Source organism: Clarias gariepinus, chromosome 24, assembly GCF_024256425.1.
Source record: "Clarias gariepinus isolate MV-2021 ecotype Netherlands chromosome 24, CGAR_prim_01v2, whole genome shotgun sequence".
In the NCBI taxonomy this organism is placed as follows: domain Eukaryota; kingdom Metazoa; phylum Chordata; class Actinopteri; order Siluriformes; family Clariidae; genus Clarias; species Clarias gariepinus.
The window spans coordinates 15,337,385-15,353,636 of record NC_071123.1 but is presented as its reverse complement, the minus strand read 5'-3'; the positions used below and the strand labels follow the sequence as shown (position 1 = coordinate 15,353,636).

Below are 16,252 nucleotides of genomic sequence, written 5' to 3'. Positions count from 1 at the left end.
TGTAATTGTCATTAAAAGCCTTTCACACTCATCAAATGCTTGTAATTATTCTTCAGTGTACTGTAGTAACATCTGACAAACAGATCTAAAAACACTGAATCAGCAGACTTTTATTTTTGACAATTATTATTTGTGTCATTCTAAATTTTTTTAGCCAAGTGTACTAGTGATAATATAAATAATAACTGCAAGTCGCTTTATTTGAAAAAGTATATCTAACATGTACATACAGGAAGCAGAACATAATACAGGATTGCAAAAACCCTCGCAGGTTTAAGTCTGCCATCACGTGGTTAAACATTACAAACGCAATGTGCAAATAAAAAAAATAATTCCTGTCAACATTCAGGAAATACAAGTTAGATTTAGATTTTTAAATAAAAAGGTCGTGGGTGCATTTTTAACAGCGCGTGAAAATGAATGGAAGTAAATTCTTTTAATCTGAACAACCATTTTAACAGAAATCTTGGTTACGTCCCAAACACAGCGCCGCTCCCTTTATTATGGTGTTACACAGGTTACGAATGAACGGCTCACGTGCCATGTGTAGTGCACTAGATGTAGATCAGGAGGGGTTTGTGATACGGTCTCTGTCACAGTATTCCGGAAGCGGTATGGTGGCACGGGCCAGCAGCTTTGGACAAGCTAATGGGGATAGGGAAAGGGGGAAAATAAAATCTGACTTGACGTTCTGGTGAAATCTGTATGAATGTTTTTGTAGCCTGTGTGCAAGAAACAAAACAAAAAGGAGTCATGAATGAAGGCACCCGGGAGTCCAGGAGGTGTGACTGAGCTAAGGAAGCCCTGGCAGCGTGAAAATGTCGTTTTTTAGGCGGAAAGGTAAGGAAGTGTTCAACCGAGCTTAGCCGAGGTGCTAACCGGGGAGACAGGAGAAGCCCACCGTCACTGTGGGCTGTTTAAGTTGTTAAATATATTAATTCATCCTTCAGATAGTGTTAGATAATTAAGAAAAAAAAATACAAAATAAATAAACAGTGTCCACAGACTTGTTACCAAGGTGTTGAGCATACAGGTAACAGCTAGCTTCCCTGCTAAGCCTGAATAACATTAGCATCCCGAATTCCTATTCAGTTCTCACTCTGTGTAAAAAATGTTTTGTTAACTGTAACAACTGCCCTTTATATTACGTATAAAATATCTTAACATATATACACACAATTACAATTAAATTTATTAAAAAAAAAACATTTCTTCAAAAAAAAAAAAAAAACCTCTAGTCGGCTAAACCACACAGCTAGCAGTAATGACAACTCTACTAAACTAAACTAAACACACAAATTACTTTTACACACATTTATTTTCTTAAGTGTGTTTTTAACTATCTTCTCCGTGCTGTCTTTTTAAACGCAGGTCGTGTAGACATTTATTTTTGCATGTCTTCACTGATTTTGTGCGCACATTTGCAATCCAAAGCACTAACTACTCTAGTGTCTCTATGTCTCTATTTATCCATTTATCCATCAGTTTTTCTTGACTTTTTGTTTATGCACTTTTACAAAGACAGTAAGAATAAATAGTACATTTAATTGAAGCACAGAAAAGAAACAAGAATTAAAAACACACAATTTAAATATTTTTTTTTCTTCTCCTCACCCCTCCACCCATAAACACATAGGGATGACATGATTTGATAATTTTGCACCCTGCCTTATTGCGCAAGACATATCTAGGGATGTGGTTTAGATCACAGCGCTGGTGAATTCTTGAATCTGATTGGTCAGAAGCAAAAGCTGGAAGTAGTTTAGGCTCGATTTGAAAAACCACAGGGTAATATTAATACTCTGGTTCTAATATATACATACAGGAACAGATTACGCGTTCATATTATTAACCGCCGTAAAACAAGAAGAACGAACGATTACACGTGCAGAAAATTTGAGGAACAGGAAACATAGGCTGAGAGAAGTTGATCTAGGTGGCGGCAATGCAGCCTAGAGAATTCCAAACAATTCATTAACCAACTAAAAAAAAGATGATCTCATGTGACACTTAGTCTGAACCTGATTGTTGTTGTTGTGAGCCTTTTGGCTGCTACTGTTGAGGGGTCGGCACAGCGGACCAACTGATCCGCACAACAACTTGGCACAAGTTTTCTGCCTAGTGCTCTTCCTGATGCAACTCTCCTTTTTTATCTGGGCTTGGGACCGACACTGCATCCAGTGTCAGGGGTTTGGACATTGGCTGGGGATCGAACCCGGGCCTTCGACATGGCAGGCGAGAAACCTATACCACTAAGCCACAATGCGCAACCTAATCTAATCCTGATAATGATCAGATTTATTGTTTAACCAGGATGTATAAACATTAGCTGATCAAATATTTTCTATAAAAAGATATATATTTAACTGTAATTTTTTAAATTAATTTGGGAGTAAGAATGAAACACGTAGTGTTCAAGTCAAACTGGGACTTTTGACTGCATAAAATAACAGAACACCATTATGACAGTAAAATCTACCTTTATTTTTCTATATAATCCCCTGCTACACTAATGCACTTGGATACCATCAACGTAGAATGTTTTCTCAGTACACTGGAGCCATAATAGGACTGCCTGCGTCACTTCTGGCCTTTCAGGAACTCCTTTAATGACCCTTTCCTTTAGTGAAAAGTGATTCAACTACGGTTATGGACATATTCCAAAAACAGTCATTAAAAGAAGGCATGGTAAAGATAAAGTAATCAGGTGAAGTTTCAATACAGTCATTTAATTCCGATACATACGGCTTTTACCTCATATTTTCTTTACATTTTCTCAAGCAGAGACTGCGTGGTTCACGTCTGAAACACTAGCCTCCCAGGAACTCCTTTAATAGCCCAAACACGTGGAAATGGCTTGGGGTTAAATCAGGAATGTACGGGATGTAGCAGTAACTCCCAGCCATGTTTAAATGTTTTACTGCGGCAAAGAGTATAATCACCGTACTGTGTTGTCTGTTAAAAAAACCCAAAACATTTACATTTATGCTGTTTGGCAGACGGCAAAGGGACTTTTAATCTCCTTAAACGTCTGAGCGGTTAAAGGTTAAGGGCAATGCACAGGGGCCCAACAGTGGGTTTGATTCTCCGGTCAGTAGTCCATTGCCTTAGCCACTGAGCTACCCCTGCCCATAAAATGTCAGTCATTTAGCTCTTTTATTCATGAGATATTTCATCACAAGTCCCACTTTGACTTGATGCCCTTTGCACATGTGTTCCCGCCCTAGAGCATTTGAATAATGTGACCTGACGTTCACAGAATTTTTTTTCTGTTTTAGCCACGTATTTTTCTCTCTCAGAAGTTTTCTGGAAGTAGTGCCTGGCTGCACTGTGCTTGTTTGTGTACAAACACGATGTATGCTACATTATTAAGGTTGTGTGCGGCATAAACCTAACATTTATACAAGGCGTCTCCAGGTTTGAGCACTTTTTAACAATGTAACAATCAAAAGTAAAGTTTCCAAAAATTGGCAAGGGATTTTTGGTTGCTCTGTATCCTGACAAGCTCCATTATATGCTTTATTACGTTTAAGAAAGGTGGATAATAAGAGGCAGGTGCGGAAAGGCAGGTGTTATAATGAAAAAGCTAACTTGTTTTGCATTTTCAATATTACGTAAAAGTAAATGGATGAAAAATTGCATTCAGCTATTTAATCTGTATTTGTAGACATGGAGCAGCAGAAAACTTTAGGATGTGCAGCTTTACAGTTGAGACAGTAACTCTGCTGGTCATTATTTTCCTCTTACAGCATGACCCAGCATTTAATTTCATACTTAGTCAGTCCTAGTTGCATGCAAGTAATTTAGCTGCAATTCACTTCCTGTGAGGTCAGACATCTTGCGTTCTTTGCCCTCCAGCTAAAGGAAAGGAACCAGAGAAAGCAGTAGATCCAAAAGCAGGCAGAGGTGAGTATCTTATCTACACAGAATGTATTTGATTAATATCTTCTCAATCTTAGTCATTGCTTTTTAGGCGTTTCTGACCGGTAGCAGAGAATATAGAATCCGAAGCTTCAGTTATTTGCCTATTTGTTATTCTGTCACGTGGCAAAGGATCAGATAAAAGTTTAGAATGTTACAACACTCAAGCCATCATGATCATGTTTTAAGCATCAACTGATTTTATCATTAAATTAGTTCATTGGGAGACATGGCCTGAATTTCTCAAGGTTATGTAAAGTCAGCTTTACACACACACAGCTGCACGCACAGTTTAACTCCATGCCCTTTGCCGATGTTAAATGCACAGTGTTTGCACTTTGATAAAGAAAGGGTAAGCCATTTTCTTTTTGCATAAGATCTGTTCTGTAGCTCGAAGCAAGCACACACGACTCATGTATTTTAAGAGCTCATGCTTATTATACAGGCTACATTTAATTTTATTTTTCTCGCCAATGTCTCTCCCCCCTCCCCCTTTCCTTCGCAGCAGGCTCTGCAGTGTCACCCAACTCGCCCTCAAGGAATCACCATGCCATTCTGGACGCGGCCGGCCCGAGCCACGTGGCCATCAGTGCCATCTCGGCGAACATGGACTCATTCGCACGTGGCCGCACAGCCATCCTTAAAAAGCAGCCCAGCCACATGGAGGCGGCTCACTTCGGAGACTTGGGTGCGGGGCCTTTCCCTTATTCTACAGCATCTCTTTCAGGCCAATATTAAAATGGGTTTCTGACGGTGTAACCAATCTGCATTCATATTAGTTTATAATGACGTAACAAATTACTAAAGATATCAAAGCAGACATTATTAGTAAGGAAATCTCTCCTGCAGTGTCTTTCGGCATTCTGCGTGCATCCTCATGGTGCTCAGTAAATCCTGACATGTCGGTAGAGATGTGTGGTTGAACTGGTGTTGCAACTTTTAAACAAAGGGGAATCCTTCGGCGTCAAAACCAGACAGCCGTTACAACACACAGTCAGTCTTTCTGTCCCAGCCCCTTCTCTAGAGAGATGCCCATCCCAGTCTGACCCCGTCCTTTTTCTCCCTCCCTTTTTCCGTCGCGTGCTTTGATCTGCGGTAACACAGAGCTGTTGCTTGCCATTGTGCCAGTGAGGGATCAGTTTCATATGACTTAACTGCCTTGCTGCTGCTGTCCTGTTGCCCTGTCATCTGTTAAACCCAGTTCAAATCTTTTATGTCTATGCACAGCACATCATACAACAATGCAGGTTAGGAGAGGTGTAACGCGACCCAGGCGTATGGATTACATCATTTAGAAAGCAGGCAGATGCATGCCTTAGTCACAGGTGTCTGAGATGTTCCTGGGTTTTATTGTCAAAATTGCCCTAGTTTAGTTTTTAATTGAGAACTTAAGTGTGATATAATATTAAAGAAAGTCAGAATGGAAAAGATATTATTATTATTATTATTATTAATAAGATAATATTTGCTTGCGGTTCCATCTTCAGGTTGCTCCAGCGTGAACTATCAGACGCAGGAGACACGATCGCGCCTCTCCAAGACTGTGGAGCAGGTGCTCCGTGACCCCGTGGCACGGCCCTACTATTTACACTTCATGGTGACGCGGTCCGCCGAGCATCTGGCGCGGTTTTGGCTGGAGGCTGAGAGTTTCCGTTCCGCCAGCTGGTCGCGCGTGCGCGCTCACAGCCTCAACTCTGTGAAACACAGTTCGCTGGCTGAGACCGCGTCCACCCTGGGCCTCTCAGTGTCTCCAGACTCGCCACCGGATTTCAACATCTCACCTGGATTAGAGGAAGGGGATTACGAGGACACTTTTACCCCTCGGACGCCTTCCAGCCCACAGGACTCTAACACCCATTTGAGAGCAGGACGCAGAGACTCCGTCAATCACGAGGAAGGGTTGAGGCTGACCCGACGCCCATCTACTTCCTCGTCATCCTCCAGGGCTGGAACTCCGGTTAAAGGTCTGGCCGGGAACGCACTCCGCGAGCTGTCCGACAAGCTTATGAAGAGTAAGTCCTGAGTGACGGCAAATTTGTACAGGATAACACCACCACTAATGTTGCTTATATATCAGGAATCCCCCTTTGATTTTTTTTTTGGTAAATAACATAATCTTAGAATAAATTACTCTAAAATCACATGAGAATTTGCGGCACCAGAACGGTGGTTATAAGCAAATAAATCAGACACTTTAACCATTCAGTTTTAAGAGTGCAGCGTTGTACAGCACATCAAGTCTTTAACTTTCTTTCTACACAATTCGTGGAATTCCAGCATTTACATGAGCAGATTCAGTCTTAGCAGCTAACGACTATTCCTGTCTTCAGGGCTTTGATAATAGCGCTCATTTGTGTTTGCTACAAGTGGCAGAAGAAGCGCATGATCTGTAAGAAATCCCTCACAGGGACTTTCATTACGGCACATAGAAGGAAGCTGCAAGGCAGGCAGCGAGCGGAGCAAGTCAATTGAGCTAAAAGTCATGGCATTAACCTTGCGAGGAGAGGCAGATGCTATCAGCCTAAGGCTCTTAAACAGTCAGCTCCTCAACGAAGAGACATAAAAACTAGCCAACTCTAAATCTACATTAGAAGAGGGCTATAAAGCGCAGCGTGAAATGCAGTCAGACTGCGCGTCTGCGCTCTCCATGTCACCTTTGTGGATTTGAAAGTCGTTTTCCGCCGTCGTTTTCTCTGCAGCATTAAAATGACAGAGGATGTCACGGTTCTGGATAGTTTAAAGAATCATACTTTGTTTTTACCAGTGACAATCATATGTACACACGCACATGTTTCCCTTTTATTTCACCGTGCATTAAATGTATTTATTTATTTTTTATCTCTGCTGCAGGTATAGAGCGGGACGCAGTCAGCATTTTTACTAAGTATGTGTCTCCGGATGCTTCTAGACCCATCCCGATCACCGAGCAGATACGAAACGACATCGTCGGTAGGAAAGAAAGCCTCGTCCTCTATATTATTTTTCTACCTGCTTCTTGTTATCAAGAATAATGTTTAATATAAGAGGAGTTTTAGTTATGGGAAATGTCATTATCTGGAAGTAAAATCTCTACTAATTTTGCAAACATTTGTCATGAGATCTGGTGATTAAGCTTATTCTCACCACGCAGGGATTGAGTTACTAGTATAATGATGCAATTATCTCTTTGCCAGCTAAAATCTGTGGCGAGGACGGTCAGGTGGACCCAAACTGCTTTGTTATTGCTCAGTCAGTAGTGTTTACCATCATGGAGCAGCAGTAAGTACCTTTACTTATTTCTTCTTTTTTTTCCCCTCTGAAAAACTTTTGAGGTATTAAAACGTAAAAGCAGTCCACATAATCATACAGGGCTTTGCATAAGTATTCACACCCATTAACTGGTCCATCTTTTTTTCTATAGTGTTCCAAACTGACGTTTAAAAAGACATACGATTTCTATTGTTTGATCTAAACATTTGAAAGTGCAAAATTTTTCTTTATCGTGTCACCTACAGTTAATTAAACATAATCAGACTGAAGTTTTTTGCAAACGTTTTCACCCTCTTTGGTGAAACCTTGGTCGTAATTTCAGCTGCAAGTCTAATGGGATATGAGTCATCTTTAAACAGCTGCATTCTGATAATCTGGCTTTTGGAAGATCGCTTAAGTTTGATGTATTGGATCTTTGCTAAACAGCAGTTTTCAGTTCGTTTTGCACATTATAAGAGAGTAAAAATATATATTTATTTTACTTATGCAAGACACTATATACAGTAAAACATGAAAGGATAAACAGTCTTGCCTTATGGATCAAACAGCGGATAAAACTGGCATGTATGGTTAAGTCAAAGGTTTGAATGTAAAGTCAAGTTACTATATTGTTCAACAGAAAAATAGTAAATCTTCATGCTACTGACTGCTGTCAGTTTTAGCTCAAGTGCCTGTTTGACCCAAAACTTACATGATTTTGCAAGCCACCAACATTAATTAACAATCATGCACTATTTAACCTGTAAGTTTTCATTTAATTTTCATATTGCTTAATTACAACCAGCACTTTATTGTTCCTTATAGAGCATATTTAATGTCTCTGTTCTGCCCAGGCACTTTACAGAGTTCTTGCGAAGCCATTATTTTTGCAAGTACCAGATCGAGGTGCTGACCAGCGGTTCTGTGTACTTAGCAGACATCTTGTTCTGCGAGTCCGCTCTGTTCTACTTTTCTGAGGTGAGGACCCAGTTGAGTTTTTTTTTTTTTAACCACTGTAATCATACAGTAAGTGTTTTTCTTAATATTGCTTTTTGGTAAAGGTGCTCCCTCCCAGTGCACGGTGTATACTGTAATGATGTAAAAAATGCTGAGTATTAACAATTATTTAATAAAAAAATTGCGACCATGCAGAAAAGTTAAAAGAAAGTGTTAAAAAAGGTGGTTTGTGGATGTTAGTGAAAAGTGCTGAGGGGGGTTCCTGTAACGGATGAATTTGGTTGTTGTGTTGCAGTACATGGAGAAGGAGGAGGCAGTGAACACCCTGCAGTTCTGGCTGGCTGCAGATAACTTCCAGGTTCAGCTGGCTGCTAAAAAAGGACAATACGACGGACAGGAGGCACAGAATGATGCCATGATCCTTTATGACAAGTAGGACATCCTAGTTACACCAAAAATCCAGATTTTAGTTTTCATTTATGCCACCTTCCACAAGGAATAAAACACAACAGGAAGTCACAGTTACCAGTATAAAGTTTATTATTTCTGATGCGCTTTCTGAAGTGTTTTATTCCTCTTTCTACATTTTTTTAGTAAGCACAATTTCCATTTATTTGAGAATATCTGCATGTGCTGTCTTTCTCTTTTAGTCTAAATATTATGTAAATATATTAGATTCAATTGATTGATTATTAAATGGCCTGTCTCAGGTATTTTTCACTCCAAGCCACCAACCCGTTGGGCTTCGGCGACTCGGTTCGGATGGAGATTGAGTCGAATATCTGTAGAGAGGGCGGCCCTCTGCCCGACTGCTTCACCACTCCACTACGCCAGGCCTGGACCACCATGGAGAGGGTCGGTCAGGACCTCACCAGCAGCTGGAACACAAATTAAACTTCATATATAGTGTTAATGATTAGGCCAGTCGCCATTATTTTGTAAAACACGGTTTAAAAGTAGATTTAGGTTTAGTGACAAAAGGCTTTCTTCATGTTGTTTATTACAGTTAAACTTTGGATTGTGAGCATAGTTTGTTCCAGAAATGTGCTTGATATACAAAGCACTCGTATATCAAATTTCCCTATAAGAAATAATAGAAACTTAGATGATTTATCCAAAACCCAAAAATATTAATATAAATAAATGATTACTGCGAAAGATAAAGTAAATGGGAGAAAATTACCCACAATCCCACAGCATGAGAGAAGAACCATTGGCTCAATTATGATCATGTGACGCTTAGCAGACACTGCGTATACATACTGCTTGTAGTGCAAAACCACACACTTTTATCAAGTTACAATTTTTGCTCATCTTGCAAAACACTCTTAGACTATGTGGCTCGCAATCCAAGGTTTTATTGTATTATTATTATTGTTGTATTATCCATATCTTCTCATAAAGCAGAATAATTTGTAGTCGTAATGGAAATTCTTTCTTATTTAACCTTTGATACCTTGCTTTAAGGATTTATAAAAAAATATGTACGTGTGTGTGTATATATATATATATATATATATATATATATATATATATATATATATATATATATATCCTGTTTTCAGCATGTTTTTCTTCTCTGTTATTTACCCCAGGTCTATTTGCCAGGCTTTCTTTCCAGTGATCTGTACTACAAATACTTGAGCGACCTCATCAATTCCGTACGGGCGGATGAGTTCATTGTTGGAACCTCAGCCTCATCAGGTCAGGGCATGACTGTGGACAACGAACGCAGCTCCGGCTCCTCGGAAGGGTCGCAGGCTCAGGTGACCTTTCAGCCACACGCATTATCAGATCCCCTCATTCTCATTGGCTGGCCTTGACTTGTGGTATTTCCGTTTGTTGCGATGACATTTTGTTCCTGGCGGAGGAGATGGTCTTGTGTAAATGTTACTACGTTACAAGGGGTAGTTGATCATGGGAACGTGGAAATAAAGAAGTAGGGTTGTGTTTGGCAATTGTTTTTCCAGTGTCTCTTTTTATATTTATATTATATTGCTGCTAAACTAATAAGGATTATGAGGTGTCTAGAAGTCTAATTAAGTAGGCAAAAAGTGGCTCTGAGGTAATTTAACTGAAATGTAAGACTGATTAACTGCATTATTAGGAAACTATGGAATAGTGAGTACTTCTGTCCCTGGGACTTTATTTAGACATAGTGTTTATCTCTTCCTGACAATGAAGCGTGTCATGTGGTGCCTTCTGTGGTATTCTCTAAATGCATGTTAAAAGTATTATCAGAGTTTGCATAGCTCTTCATTTCCACATGTACTTATTTACCATATATTTAGAAAATAGTAGCACACACCACATCACCGTATAAAAGACTGATAGCTTGTTTTTTCTGTTACAGCAGGGCTCCAAAAAAGCAGCAGTAAAAATCCTGAAGAACTTTGATGAGGCAATAACCGTGGACATTGCTAGTCTGGACCCTGAGTCTCTGTATCAGAGACCGTACGCTGGGTGCGTTACACCGTGCTGTATCACGTTATTTACTTAAATGCTCCTTATTTTTAGTGTATTCTTTACTTTGTAGGTCTTTAGATTAAATGTTTAATCTAATTTAAGTTTTAAAAGTTTGTGTTGTGTAATGGTCAGGTTAATTAATTTAAAAATAGGTGCAGAAATTCTTATGTAATTTAATGCACAAAGAGTTAAGAGGAAAACGATCTTTGAGGATTTTTTTTCTCTTAGAATGAATATAGTTCAGTTCCATTACATTTTGTCTTAGCTTGTGAATGTGAGATCAATTATATACAGTGGGGGAAATAAGTATTTGATCCCTTACAGATTTTCTAAGTTTGCCCACTTACAAAGAAATGAAGGGTCTATAATTTTTATCATAGGTTTATGGTAAAGGATTAAGACAGAATATCAACCAAAAATCCAGAAAAAGCACATGATACAAATGTTATGAATTAAGTTGCATTTCAATGAGGGAAATAAGTATTTGATCCCCAAGCAAAACATGACTTAGTACTTGGTAGGAAAACCCTTTCTGGAAAGCACAGTGGGAAGACGTTTCTTGTAGTTGTTTACCAGATTTGCACACATCTTGGGATGCATTTTGATCCACTATTCTTTACAGATTTTCTTTAAATGTTTAAGGTTCCTTTTCTGTTGCTTGGAAACTCGAAGTTACAGCTCTCTCTGTAAATTTTTTTATTTGATTAAGGTCTGAAAACTAGCTAGACCGCTCCTTGACCTTAATGTGCTTATTCTTGAGCCACTCCTTAGTTGCTTTGGCAGTATGTTTGGGGTCATTTTTATGCTGGAAGACCCATCCACAACCTATCTTCAGGAGGTTCTCATCCAACATTTTACAACACATAGCCTCATTCGTTGGCCCCTCAGTGCAGCAAAGTCAATCTGTACTTTTAGCAGAGAAACATCCCCAAAGGATAATGTTTCTACCTGACCACAGCAGTTTATCCCAGTCTTTCTCTGTTCATTGGCAAACCTCAGACGGGTCTGTACATGTGTCTTCTTGAGGAGGGGAAGCCTTGCTGTGCAGAAGGGTTTCAATCCATGCAGGCGTACTGTGCTACCAATGGTTTGTTTTTTGACCGTGCTCCCAACTGCCTTGAGGTCATTCACAAGCTCCTCCCGTGTAGTCCTGGGCTGGTCCCTCATTTTTCTCATGATTATTTTTACTCCATTAGGTGAAATCTTGCATATAGGGTCATTAATGTCTTTGTATTTCTTCCATTTGTAAATAAGCGCTCCAGAAGTTGTTTTTCACTCACCAAGCTTAGCCTTGTGCAGGTCTAAAATCTTGTTCCTGACTTGCTTTGACAGCTCTTTAGTCTTGCTGATGGTGGTAAAGTTTGAATGGAAGATAGAGATTTGTGGACAGGTGGCTATTATACACATACCACATTGTTGTTAGGAGCACCTTCTTAAGTTAGTATGTGCACCACAAGAGCACATAACCAGTCTGTGAGAGGTAGAATTATTGTTGGTTGGTAAAGGATCAAATAATCATTTCCCTCATTGAAATGCAACTTAATAACATTTGTATCCTGTGCTCTTTCTAGATTTTTGGTTGATATTTTGTCTCAATCCTTTAACATAAACCTGTGATAAAAATTATAGACCCTTCATTTCTTTGTAAGTGGGCAAACTTAGAAAATCTGTAGGGGATCAAATAATTATTTCCCCCCACTGTAGTTTATGTGAAAAATTTAAGTGCTTTTATCTTTGACCATAATTATTCACAAGTGCATAGAAACACAGTTGACAGATGTAGGAGCATTAGGGTTTGTTGATATTATGATAAAATTATATTTATATTTTTTTACAAAAAAGAGTTAAGCCTTGTTAAATAGGTATAAATGACAAAAATGCAGTTCTGTTTAAGTTTTCATCCATTAAGAGATACCCTCTACTCTTTTGTTCAGAAGAATGACCTTTGGCAAAGTCAACGAGCTGGGACAGTTTATACGGGAAGCCGAGCCAGAACCGGATGTCAAGAAGTCCAAGGGTAAGAAAAACACAAGATAGTGATAATTAAATCAGATTCAGCTTGATGAAATGCTCTTGTGTAAAAAATGTATAAAATGGAAGATATTCTTCTATTCTGTTCAGTTTATAAACCATAACCTGTCAGATTGTCAGCGAATATTTTGGTCCCATCTGTCTGCTCGTGTTGTCTGATATACACGCCGACATGCGCGTTGCGCCGCACGCCGGGTGAATCGGCTCTCAACTCATGCTGAAGTGCCCTTCAGGCCCGAGTTTGAGTGAGTTGAAGTGTGTGTTGCCATAGTGATGAGAAGACCGTGATTTGGTGTGATTACGATGAAGAGCAAGAGATGAAAGGAGAAATCGTTTGCTCTCCCTCTCTCTCTTGTGTTGTTTCACCTGCTCTCATTTTTTGTCACATTTCTGTGCTTTGGAAAACAGTTTTTGAGATTGACTCAAAGTGTAATGCCGAGGCACTGAAGCGCAGCGTGGCCATTCAGGCGTTTTCCATCTGTCTGGTACACAATCACAGTTGACGGCTTCTGAGCCTACAGTACAATTCACCCTGGATCCAGACGCTGTGGCAGAACCAACCAACTCAAACCGCTCTCTCTCCTTCTGTCCTAGGTTCGATGTTTTCCCAGGCGATGAAGAAATGGGTGCAAGGAAACACAGACGAGGTGGGCTTTGGACAATTTGCAACTGAAGCTTATTAAAATCTAATTTAAAAAGCCCACATTATTTATTTATATATTTACTTTTGAATGGCTGTTTAAGTCAAATTTGGACTTTTGATTTTGCAAAATTACAGAATGTACAGTGTGCACAGAATGTGTACAGTGTGTACAGACACATGCATCTGTTTTGGAAGTTGGTAACAAGTTATCCATCGATTTTTAATGATCAGGTGTTCCACTCGCTAAATTTTCATGGGGAAGACTGCAGTGGGCTCCAAGCCACCTCGACTGGGATCATCATTCACGGATTGTATGGCCTTCTTTAAAAATGTTTGCACCATTCAAATGTTTTAAAGCGACTAAGAGTCTCATCACCGTACTGTGCTTAAAGTCATCTGTAAATGTCAATCGATTCTATGCCTTCATATGCTAAGTTTCAACCTCTGCCACTGTTGGGCCCTTGAGCAAGGTCCTTTACCTTCAACTGCCCATATGTTTAACGTGATTAAAATATCGGTCGCTCTGGATAAAAGCGTCAGACAAATTTATAAGAAGTCCTGGTTTGACTTGAACGCCCCTTGCATTTGTAGTCCTTGTTAAACTTTATATACTTCCTGTAATCCTTTGGAAAAGAATAATTTGCACTTTGTTTATGTTGTTTAGCAAACATTTGTGTTTCTCTGATGACTCATTGCAGGCTCAGGAGGAAATGGCTTGGAAAATTGCTAAAATGATAGTCAATGACGTCATGCAGCAGGGACGACAGGAAAGCCCACTATCAACATCCAGTCAGGTACAATATGTGTGCCGAAGTGTTCATACAGCAGCATGATTAATTGGTCGTTTTACATACTGTATGTGGTGACTTAGGGAAACTGTTCATTTGGTCTTCTTGAGCTAAAATATTTTTTAACATTGTAAATGCTAACATTTGGATACCTGCAAAAGTGAAAAGGGCAAAATTCGCATTTATTTAAGATTTCATTTCAATTTCTCTGTTTTATCAATATGAAAATTTGGGAGCATCACAGACTTTCAGTATCTAATACAAACTTAATTTTCTTAGGTTTGTGTCCATTTTCATTAAGCACAGCCTGATCAAAGTGTCACCCTCAATGTGTGAAGAAATACATATACTCATAATTCAGCCACAGAAATGCAAAGTTTAAAGGGATTTCCCATATCTGCCCACACACACAAGGACAAAAGATGATTAGGTTACATAAGTAGCCATAATAAGTATTAACCATGCATTTGTGATGTCCTGTAGCTATGACTTTGTGTGCCGACGAAGAAGGAAGACCAACTCTGCTCCCAGCCTCCCAGCTGCTGCCATCAGAGCCAAAATTCTGGAGCTCAAAGTGCACACGGCATTTCCCCAGTGGCGAGTTATGTAATAATGAAGCTAAAACAAAGTGTTTGTGCAGTTCCACAACCTCCTCAAGTTGCACGTGTGTGTATGTGTATATATATGTATGTATGTGTATCTGTGAGAGAGAGTGTGAGCGTGAGAAAGACAGGACGATGTTTGTATGTACACTTGGGGGTCATGTGACCAACATTTCAAGCATTATGAAGGCTTTATTTTAAACTAAACAGAGGTGCCCAAATTAAGAAAAAGAAATTAAGCATGAATGGAACTGGATGTACAAGAGACGTGGGCTTTCAGAACAAAATCTCAAAGGACAGTGAGACGAAATAAACATGGAGACAAAACGAGTCTGCTGTGTCACGCCGTTCCCATGCCGAGCTCTTACGAACCTGAACAAAGTCACTATAAAGTCTGGGTTACTACAATCCTCGTTTCTTATCTTTCCTTAGAAGCTTCCTTCCTCCATTTTATGAGGCTAGCTATAGAGAGCTGCGTCTCTTTCAGTCCTTTTTTTATTTTTTATTTTAAATAGTGCAAAGATTTACCCATGGTGGCTCTGTACAGTTTTATTTGCAGGCGTGTCCGTATTGCCGTGCCGTTAAATCAGACTACGACAGGATTTTATCATCGGGTTTCCAGGAAGCCGAACGGACTGATACGCTGTTCCAGTATAAATTGATTTAAACTGACAGATTAAGCTGCAGCTTAAACATCCCCACCATGTTGACTCCAGAATCAGCTCTACTCCATAGTCTTACTCCAACATGGACAAGTGCTAGTGCAATGTTTAAACCCCCACATCTCCAGTCTATGATGTAGATTTCTGGTTTTGATTAATGTAACTTCTTTTTTTATGGTGAGTGTCTGTTTTTCTTTCTATGTTTTTTTTCCCTTTACCTTTCCTTTTTTTTTTTTTTTTTTTACGATTTGTCAAATGTGTGTGTGTCTAAGCAAATTCCAGTGATGCCTGTTCTTTGGGAATAGCTTACACTGAAGGCGCGACGATACTGCTCCGGACCTCGTGGAGATGTGGAGAAGAACCAGAAACAGATGGACTTTTGGTACTATGTACCATTTATTATGTGTTTTTTTTCTTTTCTGACATGTATGTGTAATCTATAATATATTTAAATTGTGTTTGATTTAAATACATATATTATTGAAATCGCTCTGTATCCTTTTGTGTGCAAGTTGGCTACTTTATTAAGAACAAATTTACACGCAGGTTTTATTGCAACCACATGGGATTATAAGGTCATGCAAATACAAGTCAAGAGCTTGTTCACATTAGAAGAACTGTCTTGAACAGTTAAAGATGGGGGACGTCATCTGTTTCCCACCCCTATTCTTCAATTGTCCATTTTCAGTGACGCACTGTAGCCTTAGATCTCTGTGATTGGATAACACAAGTCATATTCAGCTCAAAATGTGACATGAATTTTGAGATGCTTTTCTGCTCACTGTCGTTGTATACAGTGATTATTTGAGTTAACGTTGCCTTTCTGGTCTGTTCATTCTCCTCCACCTTCGCTGATCAACTAGATGTTTCCATCTACAACAATGCCACTCACTAGAAAGTTTTTAGACATGTTTTTTCCATGCAGTAAGTGTTTAAAAGTCACAAAGATGTGTG

At 39.4% G+C, this 16,252-nt stretch overlaps 1 protein-coding gene across 5 annotated transcripts; it reads left to right on the top strand.

Moving 5' to 3' along the window:
• Positions 1-613: 613 nt before the first annotated feature.
• Positions 614-15,784, top strand: akap10 (A kinase (PRKA) anchor protein 10). 5 transcript variants are annotated; one of them, XM_053485873.1, is made up of 15 exons: positions 614-840; positions 3,859-3,906; positions 4,430-4,609; positions 5,409-5,933; positions 6,772-6,870; positions 7,095-7,179; positions 8,004-8,127; positions 8,402-8,538; positions 8,817-8,961; positions 9,702-9,872; positions 10,460-10,569; positions 12,507-12,589; positions 13,198-13,250; positions 13,945-14,040; positions 14,518-15,784. In XM_053485873.1, exons 1-15 carry the CDS (start codon positions 819-821, stop codon positions 14,521-14,523), a joined length of 1,884 nt encoding a protein of 627 aa, XP_053341848.1. In that variant the 5' UTR covers positions 614-818; the 3' UTR covers positions 14,524-15,784. The 5 variants fall into 5 exon arrangements, with proteins under 5 accessions (XP_053341848.1, XP_053341850.1, XP_053341847.1 ...); XM_053485875.1 differs by having other exon boundaries at positions 4,427-4,609; positions 10,463-10,569; positions 12,510-12,589; XM_053485872.1 differs by having other exon boundaries at positions 4,427-4,609; positions 10,463-10,569.
• Positions 15,785-16,252: the final 468 nt, after the last annotated feature.